The following is a 24,511-nucleotide window of genomic DNA, read 5'->3' as shown; positions in this document are numbered from 1 at the left end:
AACCTCTAATGCAGAAATGAAACTAAAGTAATGACAGTAGTGCCTACTTACACTTTTTGTGCATTGACAAGAAGCAGAGTCAGTCTGAAAGATGCAGTTACTTGGCAGGTTGAAATTATCTCTAATGGTTGGCAGCAATTTGCCTTCCAGTATAACCTGGTATCCATTGGCATTTATGGAACAGTTTTATAAACTGCAGGTGACCTACTCTGCAATACGAAATGCATCCCCATATCATTTGGCTGGTAGGGAATTTCACTGTAGACACCATACAGTTTTGATGGTATTCTTAACCACGTCTATGGCGAATCGTTTGTCTCCCATCAGAGCCATGCAGGTTGAATTTCTTCTCATCCGAGAAAATAACTGACTTCCACTGCTCGAGGGTCCATTTGATATGCTCCTTACACCAAATTCTTTTTCATTTTTTGTGTGAGGAGTGGCTTCTTCTTAGGACAATGGGCTACAAGTTCATTTTTGAAGAGGCGTCTTCTGACTGTTACTGCACTTGCTACCACTCCTGCATGTTCTTCCCATTCTCTCTTCAGCTCAGATGAAGAAGCTTTGTTTTTAAGGCGTAAGCACTTCAAAACGCCATTCTGTTTAGGTGTAGACTCATTTGCATCCAGTTCCTTTTTTCCTATCAGCAGAGCCAGTATTCTTGAGTTTGGAAATAAATCTACTTACTGTTGACTGATTACAAGACACTCTATGAGCAATATGACTGGAAGAACATCCTTCCTCGTGTAAAGCAACAAAAGCAGTCTTTCTTTGTGTTGTCAACTCCACGTAACTCGCCATCCTGACACAAGCAAGGAATGACTGCAACCCTTGCAGAACGTGCTTATATAGTTCAAAGTAACAGCTGATGCAATATTACATCACCTACGCATGTCAATCTTATCTGATGCAATCTGTAAGAAATATTGCCATATACTTACGTTATTCAGACGAAAATTACAATTTTAAGGGGTGATGCACTTTCTTTGAACACCAGTATATCTTCTCAACCCTGTTATGTATTTTGCAGCTTTTTAATATCTATCTCTCTCTATCTCATAAAATCTGTTAGAAATTCTTTAATTATGAAGAGTAATTTTCTGTGCATAATGTTATCTTTTGTGGCATTCTGATTGTTGTTAACATTTGTTATTATAAAATCTTAAAATTTCACAGTACTAGCATTAGCATTAGTAGAGGCATTTGATGCAAGAAAGCAAGCTTATGCAGCATCAGCCAAAAAATAAAAAAATAAAAATAAATAAATAAATAGAAAATAACCACTTCCACTTCACTCCTCTGTTCGTTCGAAATACCTGTCCAGCTGAGCCTTAAACTTATTTAGGCTATCAACTTCCACGACAAGGGATAGAAGTCTATTCCAGCAACCAACCAACCGCTGGCTAAAGGCAAATTTCCTCACGTCTATAGTACATCTCTCTCTTTCCTCAATTTGAATTTATGCCCTCTCAGGTGATTATTCTGAGCAAGAGGAAGAATCCCATCAGCATTGAGCATGCTCAAACCATTCAAGGCTTTATACACCTCTATCAGATCCCCTCGCCGGTGCCTAGATTCCAGACACTGTAATTTGCAAAACGTAAGCCTTTCTTCGTAAGAGCACCCCTTTGTTCCATTCACTAATCTTGTTGCCCTTCTCTGTACTCGTTTCAGCATCTCTACATCCTTCTTGAAATGTGGCCTCCAGACCTGTATACAGTACTCTAGGTGCGGTCTGACCATTGCCTTATACAAGGGAATAATCACCTCCTTATCCCTGCTAGAAAAATTCCTATATATCATTGACAATACACCATGAGCTACTCTTGCAGCCCGTCTGCACTGCTCAAAAAACTTCATATCTGCCTGCACAACCACCCCCAGGTGCCTTTCATTCTCTACCACTGTCAGTGTAGTACCACAGAGTTGATACGTTGCTCTGGGGTTGCTGTTTCACATATGTAGCACTTTACATTTGTCAATGTTAAACTTCATTTGCCACCTCTCAGCCCATCTGCTCAACCTTTCCAGATCCTGTTGCAGTAGCATAGTGTCAGTAGTGTCCTTGACAACCCTGCCAACCTTTGTATCGTTTGCAAACTTGGACATTAAGCTTGATATACCATCATCAATATCATTTATAAATACAGAAAACAATACTGAGCCCTGAGGGACTCCACTAATAACCTTAGTCCACGATGAGCAGTGTCCATTGATTACCATTGATTACTTCTACTCTTCTCTAGTCTTCTCCCCCTCAACCACCCCTTTATCCATAGTAGCAATTTGCCTCCAGTGCCACACTGCTCCAATTTGTGCAGCAGTCTTCCATGTGCAACAGTATCAAAAGCCTTTCTAAGATCCAAGTATATAATATCAAAGCTATTCCTTGCATCCAGTTCTTTTGTGACTGCATCATAGTATCCAATCAAATTGGTCAGGCAAGACTTCCCCTTAACAAAGCCATGCTGTGTCTGAGCTATAACTGAAGTCTTGTCTAGATGATCCTGCAGTACTTCTTTAACCAGTGCCTCCATTAATTTTCCAGGAACAGAAGTTAAACTAACAGGTCTATAATTACTTGTGTCGCGTTTGATCCTCCTTTGTGAATTGGGCTCACATTTGCACATCTCCAGTCCATGGGTACTTCCCCTGAGTCCAAGGAAGCTCTCATAATTATGGCTAACGGTTTGCTTACTTCCTTTGCTGCTTCCTTTAATATAACTGGATAGATCCCATCCACCCCAGGTGCCTTTCTTGTATTTATCTTCAACAATTTCTCCTCCACTTTACTCTCAGTTATTATGAAATTCTCTAGCTTACTGCAGGGCCGACCGGGCTAGCCAGGTGGGTAAAGTGCCTGCCTGGCAACCCAAAGGTCGCGGGTTCGAATCCCGCCTCAGGCATGGATCAAAGTACTGTAAAAACCTTTGGAGGTGCACTATGGCCACAGAAGCCGATGCGCCAACAAACACCAAAATTTTAATTTTTAAATTTAGCTTTCTGCCAGCTTTGAATACACCTCTGGCATTCCCCTCGCTGAATAACTCCTCATGTGTGAATGTCGATGCAAAATATTCATTTAGTTTGTTAGCTACCTGAGCAGGATCATCAATATGACCCATCGATATCAAGTGGACCAATCTGATTCATCCCCTTCCTTCTAGAGTTTACATACGTAAAGAACAATTGCTGTTTTTCTTTGCATCCCTTGCCAAAGTTTTCTCATAATCTGCCTTTGCCTGCCTAATCTCCTTTTTGACTTGGTTACAGACCAGCTTATATCTATCATAGGCTTCCAAGTCACCCATTAATTTATATGTATCCCATGCATTTTTCTTCTCTGCCATATGTCTCATTAGTTCATCTGACATCCATTTAGGCCTAAACCTTGAACAATATTTCTTAGTTGGTATGTAAAGCCTAGTAGCTTCCAAGATAAATTCTTTGAATGCTTCCCATTTTGAATTTGCTGTTGGTAACATCATCTGAAGTGACCAACCCACAAATTCCAGTTAATATCTGCAAAATTAAAATCCCCCATTATAAGACTGTGTTTTACTGGCCCACTCTATTTCTCTGTACAGTTTCTTATTATATCCATAAGCGTCATTAGGCCTATAACCCACTCCTACTCTCAATTTTGATCTCCCAATTCTTATGTCCCACAAAACTGACCCGACACTGCACTGTCCAGTGATGTCGACTGGCTTCACTTCCTTGGATTTTGTGTTTCTTAATTAATAGCATAACCCCTCCTCTCTTCTTATCCTGTCTATTCTTCGTGTATACATTGTAGTCCTCAAATTCCAGTTCTGCATTCCTTATATCTGTGTGACACCATGTCTCTGATATCCCAACAATGTCTGCCTTTGATGGTCTGAGCAATATCTGAAATTCATCAAATTTCTTTACCAAACTCCTAGCATTGGTGTACATGCAAGTATACATGCACTCTGTTCCTATTCTTATCTACCCTAACACAACCTATGTGTTTACTTGTACCGTAATGACTCCCAGCAGTCTCTGAAATACCCTGCATTTTGTTTTCCAGGCTGCTGCTCATTCCAAGAAGCAGTGCAAGAATCACTTTCACCTCTGCCAGTGGCTACTGTTAATCTCTTAGTTCTGTTAACCCCCAAGCTAGCAGTTTTCCAACCCACCTAACTCTGCCTCGATAGCATCATTAAATGTCCTTGCACCCTTTCTATTTAAGTGTATCCCATCCCTGTAGAAGCAGTGTCTCCTGTCAACAAGTACAGATCAGGCTGAGAAAAATTCTACCTCTTGAGCCTTGCACAAACTCTCCAGGACCGAATTGATCGACAAGGCTCTCATCATGTACTACCTCCTATCGTGTCTGGGCAGAATTGCAGACACTTTCAAATTCAACCCTAACTCACTGCGTTTTTTCAATATTGACCTGTACTTTGTGGCATGTGATGCTTTCTTGCTCCATATGCCACTACTACTACTACTATTTGTTAAGTAATTCCACCGGTCTCCTGCTGTTAATATCATTAGTGCCAACATGTACAACAATATCACACTTTGTGCCCTTAAAAGATGATATCTGCTCTACAGCATCATCAACCTTTGCCTCAGGCAGACATACCCTGGTCCTGTTCCACTTATCATCTGGACAAGCATGCAGTTATACTGCAATCACAGCATGGATTTGTTTAGCAATGGTCTAACCAATCTGATAGGTTACTATGATGCAGTTAGTAGGAACTGGATGCAAAAAATAATTTTGACATCATATACTTGGATTTCAGGAAGTCTTTTGATACAAAAGCCTTCCTGAAATGCCTAAAAAAGACTGCTGTACAAACTGGAGCAATGTGGCATCATGGGAAAGTTACTGCTATGGATAAAGGGATGGTTAAGTGAGACAGATAGTAGTTATCAGTGGGCACTACCTGCTCTTTGTAGAATAATGTTATTAGTGGAGTTCCTCAGGTAGGACTGGCATTAGCATTTGTGGCACCTAAGGAAAAACCTTATAACTGCGCCTAATACACAAAAGAATCTACACTCTGTAGAACCATTAAAGGAAAGCACTTGACAAAATAGTTTGTTAGTGGTTCCTACATTTAGATATATTTTCAAAATTGAGGTGTAAAACATTAACAAGAGGAGTGAGTAAAAACGCATTAGCATTAGTAGAGGCATTTGATGCAAGAAAGCAAGCTTATGCAGCATCAGCAAAAAAAAAAAAAAAAAAAAGCACTTCCACTTCACCCCTCTGTTCGTTCAAAATACCTGTCCAGCTGAGCCTTAAACTTATTTAGGCTATAAACTTCCACGACAAGAGATGGAAGTCTGTTCCACCAACCAACTACCCGCTGGCTAAAGGCAAATTTCCGCACGTCTATCCTACATCTGTCTTTCCTCAATTTGAATTTATGCCCTCTCAGGTGATTATTCTGAGTGAGAGGAAGAATCCCATCAGCATTGAGCATGCTCAAACCATTCAAGGCTTTCACTATTTATAGGAGAAGATAATTATAATAAATGAAAGAGATTATAATACATAGGTATATAAAATTATTAAATTAATAAAGACAGTATTAATTATTACAAAAGATTATTTTGTGAAATTATTACAGTGAAATTATTCTTGCAGGAATGGAATCCTTTATCCCACACTCCACTTTAAAATCTCGTCCTTTAGCTAAACCTTGGTTTTCCAATAAATGTGCTAAGGCTGTCCAAGAGAAGAACGTTGCATATCGTAATTGGCTTGTTTCTAATTCTTCAGTTTTATTTTCTGCCTACACCAAAGCTCGCAACAATTGTAAAGCAGTTATTAATCAGTCCAAACTAGAGTTTGAACAGGCTAAGAGTAGAAAACTTGCTTCTTGCCCTAATGGTAGCCGAGCATTCTGGTTTCTTGCCAAAGCTATTGGCCGCAACTTTTGCCCATCTCTGCTCCCACCTCTGTCCAAACCAGATGGTTCTGTTATCACTTCAGCCAAGGATAAAGCTGACCTGCTAGCATCCCATTTTTCTTTGAGCTCATGTATTAATGATCTTGGTAAAACACCTCCCACCATTCCTAACGCGCTCCATTCAATGCCCCCTGTGGTCTTCCGTCAAAAGGATATCAGAAGGATTTTGATGAATCTTGATGCTAAGAAAGCTCTAGGTCCTGATGGTATTTCTCCACTTGTTCTCAAAACCTGTGCTCCTGAACTTACTCCTATTCTTTGCCGCCTTTTTTCACTTTCTTATTCCAAAGGTGTTTTTCTTCTTCTTGGAAATTTGCTCATATCCAGCCAGTTCCTAAAAAGGGTGACAAATCACTCCCATCCAATTATCGTCCCATTGCAATTACTTCTACTCTTTCTAAAGTAATGGAGAAATCAATTAACCGCCAACTCTTAAACTACCTAGAAACCTTCCGTCTGATCAACGATCGCCAGTATGGATTCCGTCAGTGTCGATCCACTGGTGATATTCTGGCTTATGTTACCCATTTATGGACTAATTCAATGGAAAGGTTCGGTGAAACACAAGTAGTTGCTCTTGACATCTCAAAGGCTTTTGATCGTGTTTGGCATAAAGGTGTTCTAAACAAGCTTCCATCTTATGGTTTGCCAACTGTTTTTAGTAATTGGTTATCCAGTTTTCTCTCTGATCGCTCACTGAGGGTGATGGTAGATGGCTCTCTGTCTTCTAACTTCTCCACTAATGTCGGTGTCCCCCAAGGTTCAGTTCTTTCCCCCACTCTTTTCCTCTTGTATATCAATGACCTTCTTCCATTGACTGCAAATCCTATCCATAGTTTTGCCGATGATGGCACATTGCATTCAACTTTCCATTTTGAGAAACCTTGTCCAGCTCAATCAGTTTCAAGTTCTCGAAAATCTGCTGCCAATTCCTTAAATGCCGATCTTCAAGTAATTCTTCAGTGGGGCAAAGACAACTTAGTTGATTTCAACCCTTCTAAAACTCAATCTTGTCTTATATCTCGCAAAAAGGATTCTTCTGCTCCTATGCTTATCTTTAGTGACACTCCAATTTCTAGGCAAGATGATATATCTCTTTTGGAGATTACCCTGACTTCAAATCTCTCTTGGCACAAGCACATTACAAATATTGCTTCCTCTGCATCTAAAAAACTTGGTTTTCTCTTTCGCTCTCAGCGTTACTTTTCTCCCAAACAGCTGCTCACTCTGTATAAATCGCAAATTCGCCCTGCCATGGAATATTGTTCCCACATCTGGGGTGGTGCCCCCAAAACCTCTCTCAGGTTTCTTGATTCCATTCAGAAGAGGGCAGTTAGGTTAATTAATGATTCATCTCTAACAGAGTCTCTCCACTCGCTTTCTCATAGACGCACTGTTTCTGCTGCATTCCTCTTCTACAGATACTTCCATGGGCACTGTTCTTCTGAATTGGCTTCTATAATTCCCGCTCTCTCTTTCAAAACAGTCCGAACACGTGCCGCCACCAGCCAACATCCATTTACTGTCCAACTTCAAACCCACAGAACCAACTTTTCATCTTCCTCATTTATTCATTCAACTGCCGTTTTCTGGAACAATCTTCCTTCATACGTATTTCCTGAAAATTACAATCTACAGAAGTTCAAGTCCAATATCAACAAATATCTTCTTTCGTCTTCTCAACCTCCAACCCAAGCACGGTACTAAGTACTATAGGTTATAATACCTCTCGTGTTTGGGGTTCTCTTAAAAAAAAAAAAAAAAAAAGATGCAAATTTAAAAATAATAAAAGAGAACTATAAACAAATATTTAACAAATATATTTTTCAAAACAGAACAATGTAAAGGGTTACAAATAAACTAATTTTACATAAATTCAGTCTTTCTGCCTTTTACATTTCTAAATTTGTTTAAAAGTTCAGAGCAATCGATGCTTTCCGATATCTATTTTTCTATGGAAATTACTGCTAGTGCTACTAAACGATCTTGTGTCATTATCATGTAGTTTTTAATTATCTTTAATTTTGAGGAACTGCATTCTCCCAAAGCCACAGATACAGATAAAGTAAGTAAAATTTTTAATGATTTGGAAACAAAGTCATCAATTCATTATTATGCAAATATTTGAGAATGTCTAAAGGGTAATGCATATCATGGAAAGAGATCTAGTAATTTTTCGAATAGTTCTGCCCCGTTAATATCTTCATGCTCACCATCTGTAAGAAATTGTTGTAAATTTATGCTTGATTTAAGCAAATCAAAAGATGATTTGCTTAAATCATCTTTTGACATTTCTCCTAATGCTTTAAAATTATACAAAAAGTGAAACTTGCTGCAATTATCAATAATCTTCCAGTAACTCGAATCATTCTTCAGCATTCTTCATTTATCATAAACTAAAATTTATGTCCATCTTCAACAATTTCTCTTCACTTTCTTTTCAGTTATGACAAAATCATTTAGCTTCTTGTTAGAATTTGATGAACTTCTGGTATCACGGCTCCCAAAGAATTCATGTGTGAATATAGATACAAAATGCCTATTCCATTTGTCTGCAACCTGTGCTGGGTCATCAACAGTTAATCTATAGAGCTGAAAATAAATCTTAAATTTGAGTGTGGGGGTCCCGAATACATTAATCACGTGATTCATAATCAAAATTTTTCTTTTTTTTTTTTTTTCAAGCTCTTAGAGGTACAATATCTTTAAAAGTAGCTTCTACATCTAAAGCATTTGCAAGTTTGCTAGAAATTTGAATCAGTTCTTCAAACCCTGCATCAGAATGTTTCCTTACTAAAAAGAAAGTTTAAATTCTAAAGACTTCATAAATTTTTTATTATTATTGTTTAAATCTCTAAATTGTGAGTGTACCTAATTACTGAGTGTAACTAATAAATATTTGTTAGTTACACTCGGTAAAATATTTCTCATATTCTGTGTAGTGGACTGCATAATTCAGTTATGCCCTTCAATTCTCACATCAGAAATACTACTATATTTGTGGTAGTTTTTCAGTTTATGTAAATTGGTTTTAAACTGGACCCTGCAAAATGTTTAGAATGCTTTAGAATATTAAAATTTTATATTAATATTATAACTTGGAAACTTGTGCATATTCAATTATTTATTTATTCTTTTTTTTATAGTTGTTGACATCTATATTCAAATATGTGTGTGTGTCTGACCGGCTGTCAGCAAGCCTTGTTTGTCGCCAGTGGTATTATGCATCTCTAGATTCAAACTTTCAGCGTGAAATAATTGTAGTTCTTCATTATGAAGCATCCGAGGCACTGAACATTTTTAAGAACAGTACTAGGCTTCTTTCTCATTTGGTGTTAAAAGAAGTAGATATACAATCAGATTGCATTGAAATCTGGAAAAACATTGGCTCTAGGCTTCTGCGGCTTGATATCCACAGTTGTGATATATCAGAACGTGTTTTTATTCAGGTATTAATGGAATGCAAAATGCTTGAAGCACTTAGTATTAATGGCTGCAATGGTCTCTTCATATCTGGGACTCTTTTAGAAAAACCATCAGACACCCAAAGCTTGGAGAATTCTTTACAAAGTGTGAAGGATTTAAGCTTAGCTTGCAATAGATATTTATCAGATGCACTGTTCAACAGACTGGTACGGCTGTTCCCAAATTTGGAAAAGCTATCATTAGCTAGTTGCCAAATATCTTTCCATCCTGGAATATTTAGAAGATTTTATCCTAAAGGAAGTGATGTGCCTTCAGGTTCAGTATTTACTTTTCAAAATATAATGAAATTTATTGAATGCCATGCTAAGAAACTGAAATGCCTGAATTTCAGTCGTACACTGATTGATAATCGTGCACTTGGAACACTTGTGACATTAAGTAGCTTAAGCCTAGAAGAACTTTATTTGGTTTCTTGTGAACAGCTGTCCAATGCAGGAGTTGCCTTGCTATGTGAGCATCAACCAAAATTAAAAGTCTTAGATATCAGTATGGTATACAAGCTAACTGATGAGTCTGTACTTGCTGTATGTGACAGTATGAAATATCTGCAAGAGGTTAGTCTCAAGAGATGTCACAATTTAACAAATTATGGAATAAGTTCGCTTCCTTATCTTTCATCTTTAGAAAAACTTGATTTATCTTCATGTGAAAAGATAAATACTGAAGGCTTTGTTGAGGCATTATGCAATATATCACACCCTAATCTAAAACACCTAAATCTTAGTTACTGTAATTTATCAGATAGTGTAGTTTTGGGATTAGTTCAGCATCTCCCTCTTCTGACCCATTTGGATGTTAGCTCTTGCCGAGCCCTAAGTGATAAAAGTCTCCATGCAATTACCTCTCACCTTTTATTATTAAAAAGCCTTAAATTAGCATGGTGTGTTGATATTACTGATCGTGGACTTACTGGAGGAAGAGGTCTCTCAGAAGCTGTCGGAAGAAAAATATCTCTGCATCCAGTGGGTAGTGCCTTGCATCACAACTCCTCTGGTATATCATCAAACCAAATTCTAGCTCATATTAATAATTTACAACAACAGTATGCAGAAGATAGACTGCCAAATGTATCTGGTACTGGAGATAATGACCAAGCTAATTTTCAGACTGTAACCCAAGTAGATAACATTGCATCTAGTATCTCAAACATTAAAGGCCTTTTAGAGCTTGATTTGTGCGGTTGTGTTGGGATAGGAGATGTTGGTTTAAAAACCATTTCGTTCTTGGAATTGCAATATCTTAATCTCAGTTTGTGCCAGAATATCACAGATGAAGGATTGATGATGGTTGGTCAACATAATCCTAGCCTAGAGACTCTCATACTTAGTCAGTGTCATCAAGTAAGTATTGTTGGTTTTCCGATCTGTGCCACATCATGTCTTTCAAAATAAAAATCTTATGTAGCTTTCTTTTTTTATCTGTGCTGTATTTGCCTTATTTAGCTTTGTTTATATGCTCTATTTATATTTGCATATTGATCACTATATATTAACTGTTAAAATTTCTCTATTCTGTGGTTTTTACCGAAGAGGATAATTTTTTTAATAAGATTTAATCTGTGCATTTATTTATTTTTTTTAATATAAATATACATTTCATCTATAATGTGTTATTTGCCTTTGCCTATTGTTTGATATCAGGAGATGGAACCACCTTATATAAAATGTTGTGCAACTTAAAAGAAAAAAAAAAAGACACAACAAGGAAGATATAGACTGATTATTTGATAATATAATTTTACAGTAATTTGTACCTTGCTCTCTTTACTTCATCAGTTTTCCAGTAGTCTGACCTAAACATAGTATATAGTGTTAGGGTCAAGCGTCACCGATAGTTTCCACAACTCTAATCAGTTCCCTTGTGTTGAATACACAAGAACTAAACCTCTTAGCCTAGGGGCCCATGGAACATCACCGACCCCTAGTTACCATACCAGGTGTGGGAGCAAGGCCAAGTAATAGGATCAAGTTCTCTGGTTGGGCAAACCCTGGCATCACCTGAGCTTCAGGGAGGGCTCTTAAAAAAAACAAGTTATTGTTGGAAAGGGATGTGGGGGAGATAGTATAAGTGATGGAGTATAGTTGAAGGAAAAGGAGGTGGATGATATACTTTCACCAGGAATTCAGAAATTGAGGATAGAGGGGGCACCCTCCACAGGGGAAAACTGTTAAGAGCAGTAAAAGTATTAGGGTGATAGAGCCTACCAGGTGAAAAGTTTGGAATAGGAGGTAGGGAGAGAGTTGAGCAATCCTTAGGTAGTAGGAGATACAGTCAGAGGGTTAGAGTTCCCAGTGTGGGGGAGGGGGATCAGTTGCTGTCAGACTATTTGTGCATGGAAAATCCCATACTGGCCAGACCAAATGAAGCCAGTATCAGCAGTCCCTTGCAATGCTGCCAAAAGGGAATAGCATGGTGTCAGCAAGACAGGGAGAGGTTCCTGTGTAGTTACATTACCCTAGCTGCAGTTGAGGCGAATCTGCCAGTGAACAAAAGCTCTGACCACTGAATAGATGTGCAAAAAAAAAACTGACCCCTGAATAGTGGTGCAAAGAAGGAAACAGTTAACAGTTATGTCTCTGTCATACATTTAGCATTAGCATTAGTAGAGGCATAAGATGCAAGAAAGCAAGCTTATGCAGCACAGCCAAAAAAAAAAAAAAAAAAGCAGCTCCGATTTCACCCCTCCGTTCGTTCCAAATAGCTGTCCACCCCAGCCTTAAATTTATTTATGCTATCAAATTCCACAACAAAATATGGAAGTTTGTTCCACCAATCAACTGCCCACTGGTTAAAGGCAAACTTCCGAACATCTATCCTACAACTGTCTTTCCTCAATTTGAATTTATGCCTTCTCAGGTGATTATTCTGAGCAAAAGGAAGAATTCCATTAGCATTGAGCATGCTCAAACCATTCAAGGCTATACAACTCAGTCAGATCACCTCGCAGGAGCCTAGTCTCCAAACACTGTAATCTGCCAAACTTGAGCCTTTCTTCGTAAGAGCAACCCTTTGTTCCATTCACTTATTTTGTTGCCCTTCTCTGTACTTGTTCCACAGCTCAACATCCTTCTTAAAATGAGGCCACCATGCCTTGTGTATTGTATACAGGTACACCCTACCAACCTTTGCCTTATACAAGGGGATAATCACCTTATTCCTGCCAGAAAAGTTCCTATATATCATTGACAAGACACCATGAGCCACTCTTGCGGACAGTCTGCACTGCTCAGAAAATTTCATATCTGCTTGCACAATTACCCCGAGGTCCTTTTTGTTCTCTACTACTATCAGTTTAGTACCACAGAGTTGATACGTTACTGTGGGGTTACTACTTCCCATATACAGTAATACCCCGAAGTTACGCGATAGGTGGGTCCGACGAAAATCGCGTAAGTCGAATTCGCGTAAGTCGGGGTACAACTTTGCATATAAATACATATAAATTTTGCTTAATTGGGACCAAGGACTAACAAAAACACTAGTTTAGAAGAAAAATATTAATAAAATTGCAGTTCTTTATACATATTAATACAAAATATGTATTAAAAAAAACAAATGAGTTACGTAAAAAAGTTATTTCGATGTCGATGGCTTCATAAAATCTAACAAATTCGTCGGACGACACAGCGTCTTTTTTTCACGCAGAATTTCTTCGTAGCAAGCTAATATTTTTTTTTATTCCTTGCTTTGTAGCTATAACGCGTTCTTCGTTGGAATCTATGTTTTCTAAAATTTTTAAGCCCTTTACAATTGAGCCCTTTTCAATTTTCAACCTGTCAAGTTTGCAATTGTCATGTGCTTTTCGCCGTTGCTTCATTTAGGCCTGTAGCACGTGCAATATCACATGGTCTTTCATTTCGCTCAAAGCGTTTCACAATTTCATATTTTTTCTCTATCGACAGAGGCGGACTGGCCATAAGCCTTACCGGGGAAACCCCGGTGGGCCAGTGTGATTTTGGCCATAAACCATAGTATGAGGCCACTATAAATTTTCCCGGGTAAGAATTTTTGACCCAGTCCGCCTCTCTTTATCGATAATTGCTTTTCTTTTTCTCTCTGAATCTACAGTGTCTTCACCAGGACGCTTCCTTTTCACACCTTTTAATTAAGTATTTTACTATTTTTAGGGAATAAAGCACAATTACAAAATGAGGAGGCACGCTTGATACGCATAAACAAAGCTGCGCGCATGTAGCAACTGAATAAACAACACCATAAAGGCAGAGGTACGCTATTAACACCTCACATTTCTAGGGGTTACTACCATAAAACAATAAAAATCCAGTTGCGTTTCTGCTAGTGAAATCTGTTATAAACTGGTAGTAAACTCGATCTAATTGCATTTGCAATTATACCGATAGCTGGAATTGTGTTGGTTTTTACGTTATTATGGTGAAATGTGTTTCCCCTTCACTGATATAAAAAATATAAAAGCAACAAAGTTAAATTTTGTTCATCTTTCGCTCTCATTCTCCGCCGTCACACCGTATATCGATAACATATGAAAAACGACCTTGAAGATAGTGGGCGGCAGCGTTGCCAAACGAAAAAAAATCAAGAACCGCGTAACTCCGAGTTCGCGTAAGTCGGGGTAGCGTAAGTCGGGGTATTACTGTATAGTACTTTACATTTGTCAATGTTAAACTTCATTTGCCACCTCTCAGCCCATCTGCTCAACTTTTCTAGATCCTGTTGCAGCAGCTTACTGTCAGTGTTATTAACAACCCTGCCAACTTTCGTATTATCTACAGACTTCGACATTAAGCCTGATGTGCCATCATGAATATCATTTATAAATACAGAAAACAACAATGGATCCAACACAGAACCCTGAGGGACTCCACTAATAAAATTAGTCCATGAAGAGCAGTGTCCATTGATTACCACTCTGTCTTCTCCCAATCAACCATCCCTTTATCCATAGCAGCAATTTGCCTCCAATGCCACACTGCTCCAATTTGTGCAGCAGTCTTCCATATGCAACAGTATCAAAAGCCTTTCTAAGATCCAAATATGTGATATCAAAGTTATTCCCTACATTCAGTTGCTTTGTGACCACATCATAATATCCAATCAAATTGGTCAGACAAGACTTTCCCTTAACAAACTCATGCTGTGTCTGAGCTATAACTGAAGTCTTGTCTAGATGATCCTGCACTGCTTCCTTAACCAGTGCCTCCATTAATTTCCCTGGAACAGAAGTTAAACTAACAGTTCTATAATTACTTGCGTCGCCTTTTGATCCTCCTTTATGAATTGGGGTCACATTTGCACGGCTCCAGTCCATGGGTACCTCCCCTGAGTCCAAGAAGCTCTCATGATTATGGCTAAGGGTTTGCTTACTTCCTTTGTTGCCTCCTTTAATGTAACTGGATAGATCCCATCCATCCCAGATGCCTTTCTTATGTTTATCTTAAATTTCTCCTCCACTTTCCTCTCAGTTATTACAAAATCATCTAGCTCACTGCCAGAGTTTAGTTCACCTCTGACATTCTCCCCCCCTGAATAACTCCTTATGTGTGAATGTATATGCAAAATACTTTAGTTTGTTAGCCACCTGAGCAGGATCATCAACAGTTGAATCATCAATATCCAGTGGACCAATCTGCCCTACTTCATCCTTCATCTTGCACACAGACTAGGGTATATATAGGGTAGCTAGTGCTACCCTGTCTGCCAGTTGTGTATCCAGGTATCATCGTAAGGGGGGGGGCATGCCAACCAGATTTTTAAGTGTTTTTTTTTTTTTTTTTTTGTAGATACACCTAGGAACACATAAATGCATATAAATAAGAAAGGCACAAGATAACCAATCAAATAATATTTGATTGGTTATCTTTATTTGAATATTAGGAAAGCATCTCCATGCTTTATTTCCAAACATTTGGCAATATAACACACAAAACGAACAAGATTATGAAATATATACAAAATTATAAAAGGGAAGAATAATAGACGTGCATGTATACACTAAAATTGTTTACAAAAATTGCAAACTATAAATAAAATATATTAAACTCAAAGCAAACAAAATTCTGAAATAAGTAACAAAATAAATAAAGGAATGAATAATATAAGTTCACATTAAAATTACAAAGAAAATTATAAAATTTACAGAAAAAGAATTATATATTCTTATAATTAAATAAATAATAATGTTTAACTTTCTAGTCTTGTTTTTTTTTTTTTTTATGTAGAATATAAAAAACATCATCAATATCTACAGGTAATGTTCTACAAATATACAAAAGTGCCACTCCATTAATTCTGTCTTGTCCCAAGTACTTTGTAGATGCATTTTCAAAATATTTCAAAGTTGATAACATTCTTTCTACGGTAGATGTTGTTACTGGCGGGGTAGTTAAAATATGTAAAGGTTTATATACATTGGGGAAAATATTTTCATTGGACAATGAGTACTGCGTGCAGGTCTGGAGGCCTCATTTTAGGAAGGATGTAGAGTTGCAGGAGAGGCTTACCGGGGTAATAGGATAGCTATATATACCTCAGGAATGGATGAGGGGTTATGGTGTTAGTTAAGAAACCCATAAAATCTAAGAAAGTGCATCCAGTTGACAAAGATGGTCAGTATGGGGTGACATAAGTACTGGGAAAGCAAAAATGACGGTAGGTGTTTGTTGTTATTATTATTATTATTATTATTAATAGCCATGTGGTGCAAGGAAGCCTGAGGCTTATGCTGCACCAGGAAAAAAAAATTCCCAAGTTACCCTGAGAGAGAGAGAGAGAGAGAGAGAGAGAGAGTGAGAGAGTCAAAAGTAGAAGGGAATCACCGAGAAAGAGAAGAATGATGATATCCAGCTCAGTACCCTGGGTGTGCCAAGCCCATACTCACCAGATGTGAGTCCCCGGGTTATAAGCCTAATGACTCTGAAGAGTATACAGTGAACAACTGTACATAGAAAGAGTGGGCCAGTAAATCAGATTGTCTTATAATGGGGAATTTTAACTCCCCAGATATTGACTGGAACTTGTGGATTGGTCACTTGCACACTATCAAGGTTTTGTGAATTTATTGGATGATTGTTTTTTACAGCAGCATGTTTGGGAGGCAATCAGGGAGTAATACCCTTGATCTGATTATCAGCAGTGATTCTTCATGCATTAAGGATCTGCAGATAAGGAAACCACCAAGTGACAGTGATCACTGTGTGCTGATGTGGGATTTACTCAAAGATGAACTACCATCAGGGGCAAACGGAAGGGCTTTTGCTTTCGAAAGGTGACTACGGTGGACAGTTTTTAAATTCTATATAGTGGGACCAACTGATGTTACCAACAGCAAATTCTAAATGGGAAGCATTCAAAGAATTAATCTTGAAAGCTACTAGGCTTATCATACCAACTAAGAAATATTGTTGAAGGCCTAAATGGACGCTAGATGAACTAATGACACTCGTGGCAGAGAAGAAAAATGCATGGGATGCATATAAATTATCAGGGGACAGAGAAGTTGATGGTAGATATAAGTTTGGTTTGTAATTAAATCACAACAGATGTTAGGCAGGCAAAGGAAGATTATGAGAAATATTTGGCAAAAGATGCGAAGAGTTTTTTACTTATGAACTTCAACCATCCCTTTATGTAAACTCTAAAGAAAGGGGAAGAATCAGATTGGTCCACTTGACATTTCTGGTTTGGCTCTTGATGATCCTGCTCAGGCAGCAGACAAACTGAATGAGTATTGTGCATCTGCATTCACTCATGAGGAGTTATTCAGGGAGGGGAATGCCAGCAGTGTATCAAACTCTGGCAGGGAGCTAAATGATTTTTTAATAACTCAGAGCAAAGTGGAGGAGAAATTGTTGAAGTTATATATAAGAAAGGCACTTGTGGTAGATGGGATTTATTCAGTTATATTATAGGGGCAGCAAAGGAAGTACACAAATCCTTAGCAAATATGACCCCAATTCACAAAGGGGATCAAAGGATGACACGAGTAATTATAGACCTGTTAGTTTAACTTCTGTGGGTACCATTAGCATTAGTAGAGACATTATGCAAGAAAGCAGGCTTATATAGCATCAGCCAAAAAAAAAAACCATCATCCCGTATCACCTATCCATTCAATCTAAAAGTGTGTCTAGTTCAGCCTTCAATTTATTTATGCTGTCAACTTCCAGAACAACAGATGGAAGTTAGTTCCAGCAATCAATGACCTGCTTGCTGAAGGCAATTTTCTGCATATCCATTCTACAACTGTCATTCCTCAGTATGAATTTGTCCTCTCAGATGTGGAATCTGAGTTAGAGGAAGAATCTTATCAGCTTGCTCAAACCATTCGAACCTTATACACCTCAATCAGATCATCTTGCAGATGCCAAGTCTCCAGACTCTCTATAATTTGCAGAACTTAAGTTCTTCCTGTAACAGCAAACTTTGTTCCGCTCGCAAATCTTGTTGCCCTTCTCTGTACTCGTTCCAGCAGCTTTATATCTTTCCTAAAATGAGGCCTCCATAGCTGTATACAGTGCTTAAGGTTTGGCCTGACCATTGCCTTATACAAGTGGATAATCACCTTATCCCTTCTAGCAACATTCCTATATATCATTGACAAAACTCCCATGAGCTACCCTTGCACCTGTTTGCACTGCTCAGAAAACTTCATATCTGACTGCACAATTACTCCCAGATCTTTTTCATTCTCCACTACCCTAGTACTGCATAGTTGGTACATTACACTGGGGTTACTGCTCCCCTTATGCTGCACTTTGCATTTGTCAATGTTAAACTTCAGTTGCCACCTCTCAGCCCATCTGTTCAACTTGTTCAGTTACTGTCACATTGCAGTAGTTTACCATCCTTACTGTCTTTAACACCCTACCAACCTTCGTATTGTCTGCAGACTTGGACATTAAGCCTGATATGCCTTTATCAATATCATTGATAAATACATAAAACAACAATGGGCCCAACACGGACCCTTGGGGGACACCACTAATAACATTAGTCCACAAAGAGCAGTGTCCACTGATTACCACTCTATCTTATCTCACTCAGCCACCCCTTTATCCATAGCAGCAATTTTCCCTTAATCCCATACTGATCCAACTTGTACAGTAGTCTTCCGTGTGCAATCGTATCAAAAGCTTTCCCAAAATCCAAGTATATGATATCAAATTTTTTTTTGCATCCAGTACCTTTGTGAGCACATCATATTATTCAGTCATATTGGTCAGACAAGACTTCCCCTTAACAAACCCATGCTGTGTCTGAACTATAACTGCAGTCTTGTCTAGATGATCATGCAGTGCTTCTTTAACCAGTAACTCCATTATTATACCCAAAACAGAAGTTAAACTTAGTGGTCTGTAATTACTCATGTCACCTGTCGATTTCCCTTTGTGAATTGGGATGACATTTGCATATCTCCAGTTTGTGGGGACTTCTGCTTGTTCAAAGGATGCTCTCATAATTATGACTAAGAGTTTGCTTAATTGCTTTGCTGCCTCTTTTAATGTAATTGGATAGATCCCATCCACCCCTGGTGCCTTTCTTATATATAACTTCAATTTCTCCTCCACTTTGCTCTCAGTTATTACAATATCATTTAACTCTCTATTAGAGTTTGATAAGCTTCTTGCCTCCACTTCCCTACAGAATTTCTCATGTGTGAATGTAGATGCAAAATACACATTCAGTTTGTCCACTACCTGAGCAGAATCATCAACAATTTACCCATTGATTCAGTCTTGGACCAGTCTGATTCATGCACTTCCTTCTAGAGTTTACATAAGTAAAGAAGTCTTTACTGTTTTTCTTTGCATCCCTTGGGAAAGATTTCTCATAATCTGCCTTTGCAGGCCTTACCTCTTTTTTTTTTTCTTCAAAAAGCTTCCCACTTCACCCATCCATTCACTCCTGACCAGGGTGGCCGTATTTTGAAAATTGGTAAATGGGACAACTTGAAATGAAATGTGTAGTATAGCATTTTTATCTTCAAAAAGTAAAAGAGAAATATAAAATTACAATTAAAATAAAAATTTTTTTTTATAAATCGATCAATCAGTATTTATTTGTTATATGATTGGTGTTAATGTATACTTGTCCTATTTAAACTATAATATTATTTATAACAGTTCTTTTAAAAATAGGGAGGAAGACTACTTTTACTTTATATATTTTTCTTTAGATTTTGATAGTTTTAAAATTTCTTCTCCTTCCGAAGATTTTAAAAAGTTTTTAAATTCTGAACAGGACATGTTATAGTTTTCTTTCACCATAAGTTCAACTTTTAATTTTTTTTAATAAAAGACAGTTTCTCTCTTTCTGCCAAGCAGTTTCATTAAGCTGTGAAAACCCTTTCTGATAAAGAATTTGAATGGGGAATGCTTAATATGGAGCATACAATTTGAGACAAATTATTTACCTCCAGTAATTTTGAGAAAAATTTCACCCATTTTTTTTATCAACATGCATTTTCTTTCCTTCATTACTCAGTGGCAAACAAAATGCCTTTAGACTTTGCCATTTTTCTCTTGTTATTAGAATTAATTTTTAACACATCTGTTAGATTCCAATAAAACAGGCACAAAAGGTGATATTGTTGTACACACTGGCACTAATGACCTTAAGAGTAAGAGATCTGCAGATTTATTTAACAAATACAGGTCAATGCTGAAAAAAAGTAGCGAGTTAAGGTTAAATTTGAAATGTCTGCCATTCTGCACAGACACGATAGGAGGGAGTATATGATGAGAGCCTTGTCAATCAATTCGGCCCTGCAGAGATTGTGCAAGGCTCATGGGGTAGAATTTTTTTCAGCATGGTCTGTGCTTGCTAACAGGAGAGTCTGCTTCTATAGGGATGGCATACACTTAAATAGAAAGGATGCAAGAATATTTGCTGATGCTGTCGAGACAGTGCTAGGTGGATTGGAAAACTGTTAGCTTGGTGGTGGGGGGGATTCACAGACTAAAAGATTAACAGTAGCTGCAGGCAGAGGCGAAAATGATTCTTGCATTGCTTCTATTGTAATGAGCAACAACGTAGAGAGCAAGTTGCTGGGGACTTCAAGAGCTGCTGGAAGTCATCATGGAACATCATCATGCATCATCCAGCAGTTCTACCTCCTTTAAGAAGGATGTAGAACTGCTCATGAGATTCCATCCTTTAAGAAAGATGTAGAGCTGCTGGAATGAGTACAGAGAAGGGCACCAAGATTAATGAATTGAACAAAGGGTTGCTCTTATGAAGAAAGGCTTAAGTTTTGCAAATTACATTTTCTGGGACTAGGCACCTGCGAGGTGATCTGATTGAGGTGTATAAGGCCTTGAATGGTTTGAGCATGGTCAGTGTTCATGGGATTTCTCCTCTTGCTCAGAATAATCACCTGAGGGGGCCATAAATTCAAATTGAGAAAAGATAGTTGTAGGATGGATTGTGTGGAAGTTTGCCTTGTACAAAGGGTTGCTCTTACGAAGAAAGGCTGAAGTTTTGTAAATTACAGTGTCTGCGACTAGGCACCTGCGAGGTGATCTGATTGAGGTGTATAAGGCCTTGAATGGTTTGAGCATGCTCAATGCTGATGAGCTTCTTTCTCTTGCTGAGATTAATCGCCTGAGAGGGCATAAATTCAAATTAAGGAAAGACAGTTGTAGGATGGATGTGTGGAAGTTTCCTTTAGCCAGTGGGTGGTTGGTTGCTGGAAGAAACTTCCATCTGTAGTTGATAGCTTAAATAGATTCAAGGCAGAACCTGACAAACATTTGGAGCTAGTGGATGGGTGAAATGAGAAGGGTTTTTTTTTTTTTCTTTGGCTGATACTGTATAAGCTTGCTTTCTTGCATCATAAGCCTTTACTAATACTAATTCTAATGGGACAAGTAAATACATGGGCTGTATTAGGGTAATTAAGAGTAGGAATAGATGCATGTACACCAATGCTAGAGTAAATAAAGTACAGTAAATAAATTTGATGAATTGAAGTGCTGATCAAGACATCAAAGGCAGATAATGTTGATATATCAGAGACAGTATCACACAGATATAAGCAGTGCAAATTTGGAATTTCAGAAATACAGTGTGTACAGAAAGGGTAGGAAGGGAAGAGAGGTTATGCTGTTAGTTTAGAAACACAAAATCTAAAGAAGCACATCCAGTTGACGTGGGTGGACAGTGCAATGTTGAGTGAGTTTGGTGTGACAACACAAAATCGAAAGAAGTGCATCCAGTTGACATAAACACTGGGAAAGGGAAAATGAGAGTAGGAGTGTGTTATAGGCCTAATGACTCTGATGAGTACAACGAACAGTTGTATAGACAAATAGTGGGCCAGTAAATCAGAATGTCTTGTAATGGTTTGTTTTTAACTTTCCAGATATTAACTGGAACTTGTAGGTTGGTCCCTTCCACACTAACTATACTTCTGTGAATTTATTGGAACATTGTCTTCCAACGCAACATGTTCTAAGAGCAACCAGAGAGAGTAAAATACTCTTGATCTGATTATCAGCAATGATTATTATTTTTTTTTTTATGAGAACCCCAAACACGAGAGATATTATAACCTATAGTACTTAGTACCGTGCTTGGGTTGGAGGTTGAGAAGACGAAAGAAGATATTTGTTGATATTGGACTTGAACTTCTGTAGATTGTAATTTTCAGGAAATACGTATGAAGGAAGGATGTTCCAGAAAACGGCAGTTGAATGAATAAATGAGGAAGATGAAAAGTTGGTTCTGTGGGTTTGAAGTTGGACAGTAAATGGATGTTGGCTGGTGGCGGCACGTGTTCGGACTGTTTTGAAAGAGAGAGCGGGAATTATAGAAGCCAGTTCAGAAGAACAGTGCCCATGGAAGTATCTGTAGAAGAGGCATGCAGCAGAAACAGTACATCTATGAGAAAGCGAGTGGAGAGACTCTGTTAGAGATGAATCATTAATTAACCTAACTGCCCTCTTCTGAATGGAATCACGAAGCCTGAGAGAGGTTTTGGGGGCACCACCCCAGATGTGGGAACAATATTCCATGGCAGGGCGGATTTGCGATTTATACAGAGTGAGCAGCTGTTTGGGAGAAAAGTAACGCCGAGAGCGAAAGAGAAAACCAAGTTTTTTAGATGCAGAGGAAGCAATATTTGTAATATGCTTGTGCCAAGAGAGATTAGAAGTCAGGGTAATCCCCAAAAGAAATATCATTTTGCCTAGAAATCGGAGTGTCACTAAAGATAAGCATAGGAGCAGAAGAATCCTTTTTGCGAGATATAAGACAAGATTGAGTTTTAGAAGGGTTGAAATCAACTAAGTTGTCTTTTCCCCACTGGAGAATTACCTGAAGATCGGCATTTAAGGAATTGGCAGCAGATTTTCGAGAACTTGAAGCTGATTGAGCTGGACAAGGTTTCTCAAAATGGAAATTTGAATGCAATGTGCTATCATCGGCAAAACTGTGGATAGGATTTCCAGTCAATGGAAGAAGGTCATTGATATACAAGAGGAAAAGAGTGGGGGAAAGAACTGAACCTTGGGGGACACCGTCATTAGTGGAGAAGTTAGAAGACAGAGAGCCATCTACCATCACCCTCAGTGAGCGATCAGAGAGAAAACTGGATAACCAATTACTAAAAACAGTTGGCAAACCATAAGATGGAAGCTTGCTTAGAACACCTTTATGCCAAACACGATCAAAAGCCTTTGAGATGTCAAGAGCAACTACTTGTGTTTCACCGAACCTTTCCATTGAATTAGTCCATAAATGGGTAACATAAGCCAGAATATCACCAGTGGATCGACACTGATGGAATCCATACTGGCGATCGTTGATCAGACGGAAGGTTTCTAGGTAGTTTAAGAGTTGGCGGTTAATTGATTTCTCCATTACTTTAGAAAGAGTAGAAGTAATTGCAATGGGACGATAATTGGATGGGAGTGATTTGTCACCCTTTTTAGGAACTGGCTGGATATGAGCAAATTTCCAAGAAGAAGGAAAAACACCTTTGGAATAAGAAAGTGAAAAAAGGCGGCGAAGAATAGGAGTAAGTTCAGGAGCACAGGTTTTGAGAACAAGTGGAGAAATACCATCAGGACCTGGAGCTTTCTTAGCATCAAGATTCATCAAAATCCTTCTGATATCCTTTTGACGGAAACCACAGGAGGCATTGAATGGAGCGTGTTAGGAATGGTGGGAGGTGTTTTACCAAGATCATTAATACATGAGCTGAAAGAAAAATGGGATGCTAGCAGGTCAGCTTTATCCTTGGCTGAAGTGACAACAGAACCATCTGATTTGGACAGAGGTGGGAGCAGAGATGGGCAAAAGTTGCGGCCAATAGCTTTGGCAAGAGACCAGAATGCTCGGCTACCATTAGGGCAAGAAGCAAGTTTTCTACTCTTAGCCTGTTCAAACTCTAGTTTGGACTGATTAATAACTGCTTTACAATTGTTGCGAGCTTTGGTGTAAGCAGAAAATGAAGCTGAAGAATTAGAAACAAGCCAATTACGATATGCAACGTTCTTCTCTTGGACAGCCTTAGCACATTTATTGGAAAACCAAGGTTTAGATAAAGGACGAGATTTTAAAGTGGAGTGTGGGATAAAGGATTCCATTCTTGCAAGAATAATTTCGCTGACACGATCTGAGCGAACGTTGACATCAGAAGTTTTGAAACAGTAATCAGACCAAGGAAAAGAAGAAAAGAAGTCTCGCAGGTCATCCCATTTTGCATTCTTGTAATGCCAAACAATACGATGTTGGGAATAGCCGTGAGATAAAGGTTCCATTGGAGAAGAGGCAATCATCAAGTTGTGATCTGAAGTGCCTAAAGGACCTCTCACTTCAACCTTGTACTTAGAAGGGTTGTTTGTGAGAAAAAGATCAAGCGTATTGGCTGTATGATTAGGATTGTCCGGTATTCTTGTAGGTAAATGAACAATCTGTGCTAGGTCATTAGTAATTGCAAAAGCCTCAGCATCTCGACCTGCTGGGTCGGTGTGACTAGAAAACGGAAGCCAGCTGGAGTTGTGAACGTTAAAATCACTAAGGAAAATTACCTCACTGTTAGGAAAGTTGGACTGGAGAAAATCAAGTTGCAGAGAGGGGAAGTCAAAGAG

The 24,511-nt window shown here is 38.4% G+C and overlaps 1 protein-coding gene across 1 annotated transcript in view; it reads left to right on the top strand.

The window, feature by feature from the left end:
- The window catches only part of LOC150082422 (uncharacterized), a 98,332-nt gene that overhangs the window by 14,106 nt on the left and 59,715 nt on the right, over positions 1 to 24,511 (top strand). The window contains exon 2 of the mRNA XM_090378601.1: positions 9,101 to 10,780. Within this exon, the coding sequence (XP_090234727.1) occupies positions 9,101 to 10,780 (1,680 nt within the window). The remainder of the gene's footprint in view (positions 1 to 9,100; positions 10,781 to 24,511) is intronic.

Source organism: Mastigoproctus giganteus, chromosome 7 (assembly GCF_048544385.1).
Source record: "Mastigoproctus giganteus isolate SK-2022 chromosome 7, ASM4854438v1, whole genome shotgun sequence".
Taxonomy (NCBI): Eukaryota; Metazoa; Arthropoda; class Arachnida; order Uropygi; family Thelyphonidae; genus Mastigoproctus; species Mastigoproctus giganteus.
The sequence above is the reverse complement of the archived record's forward strand: the minus strand, read 5'-3'. Positions and strand labels throughout refer to the sequence as shown.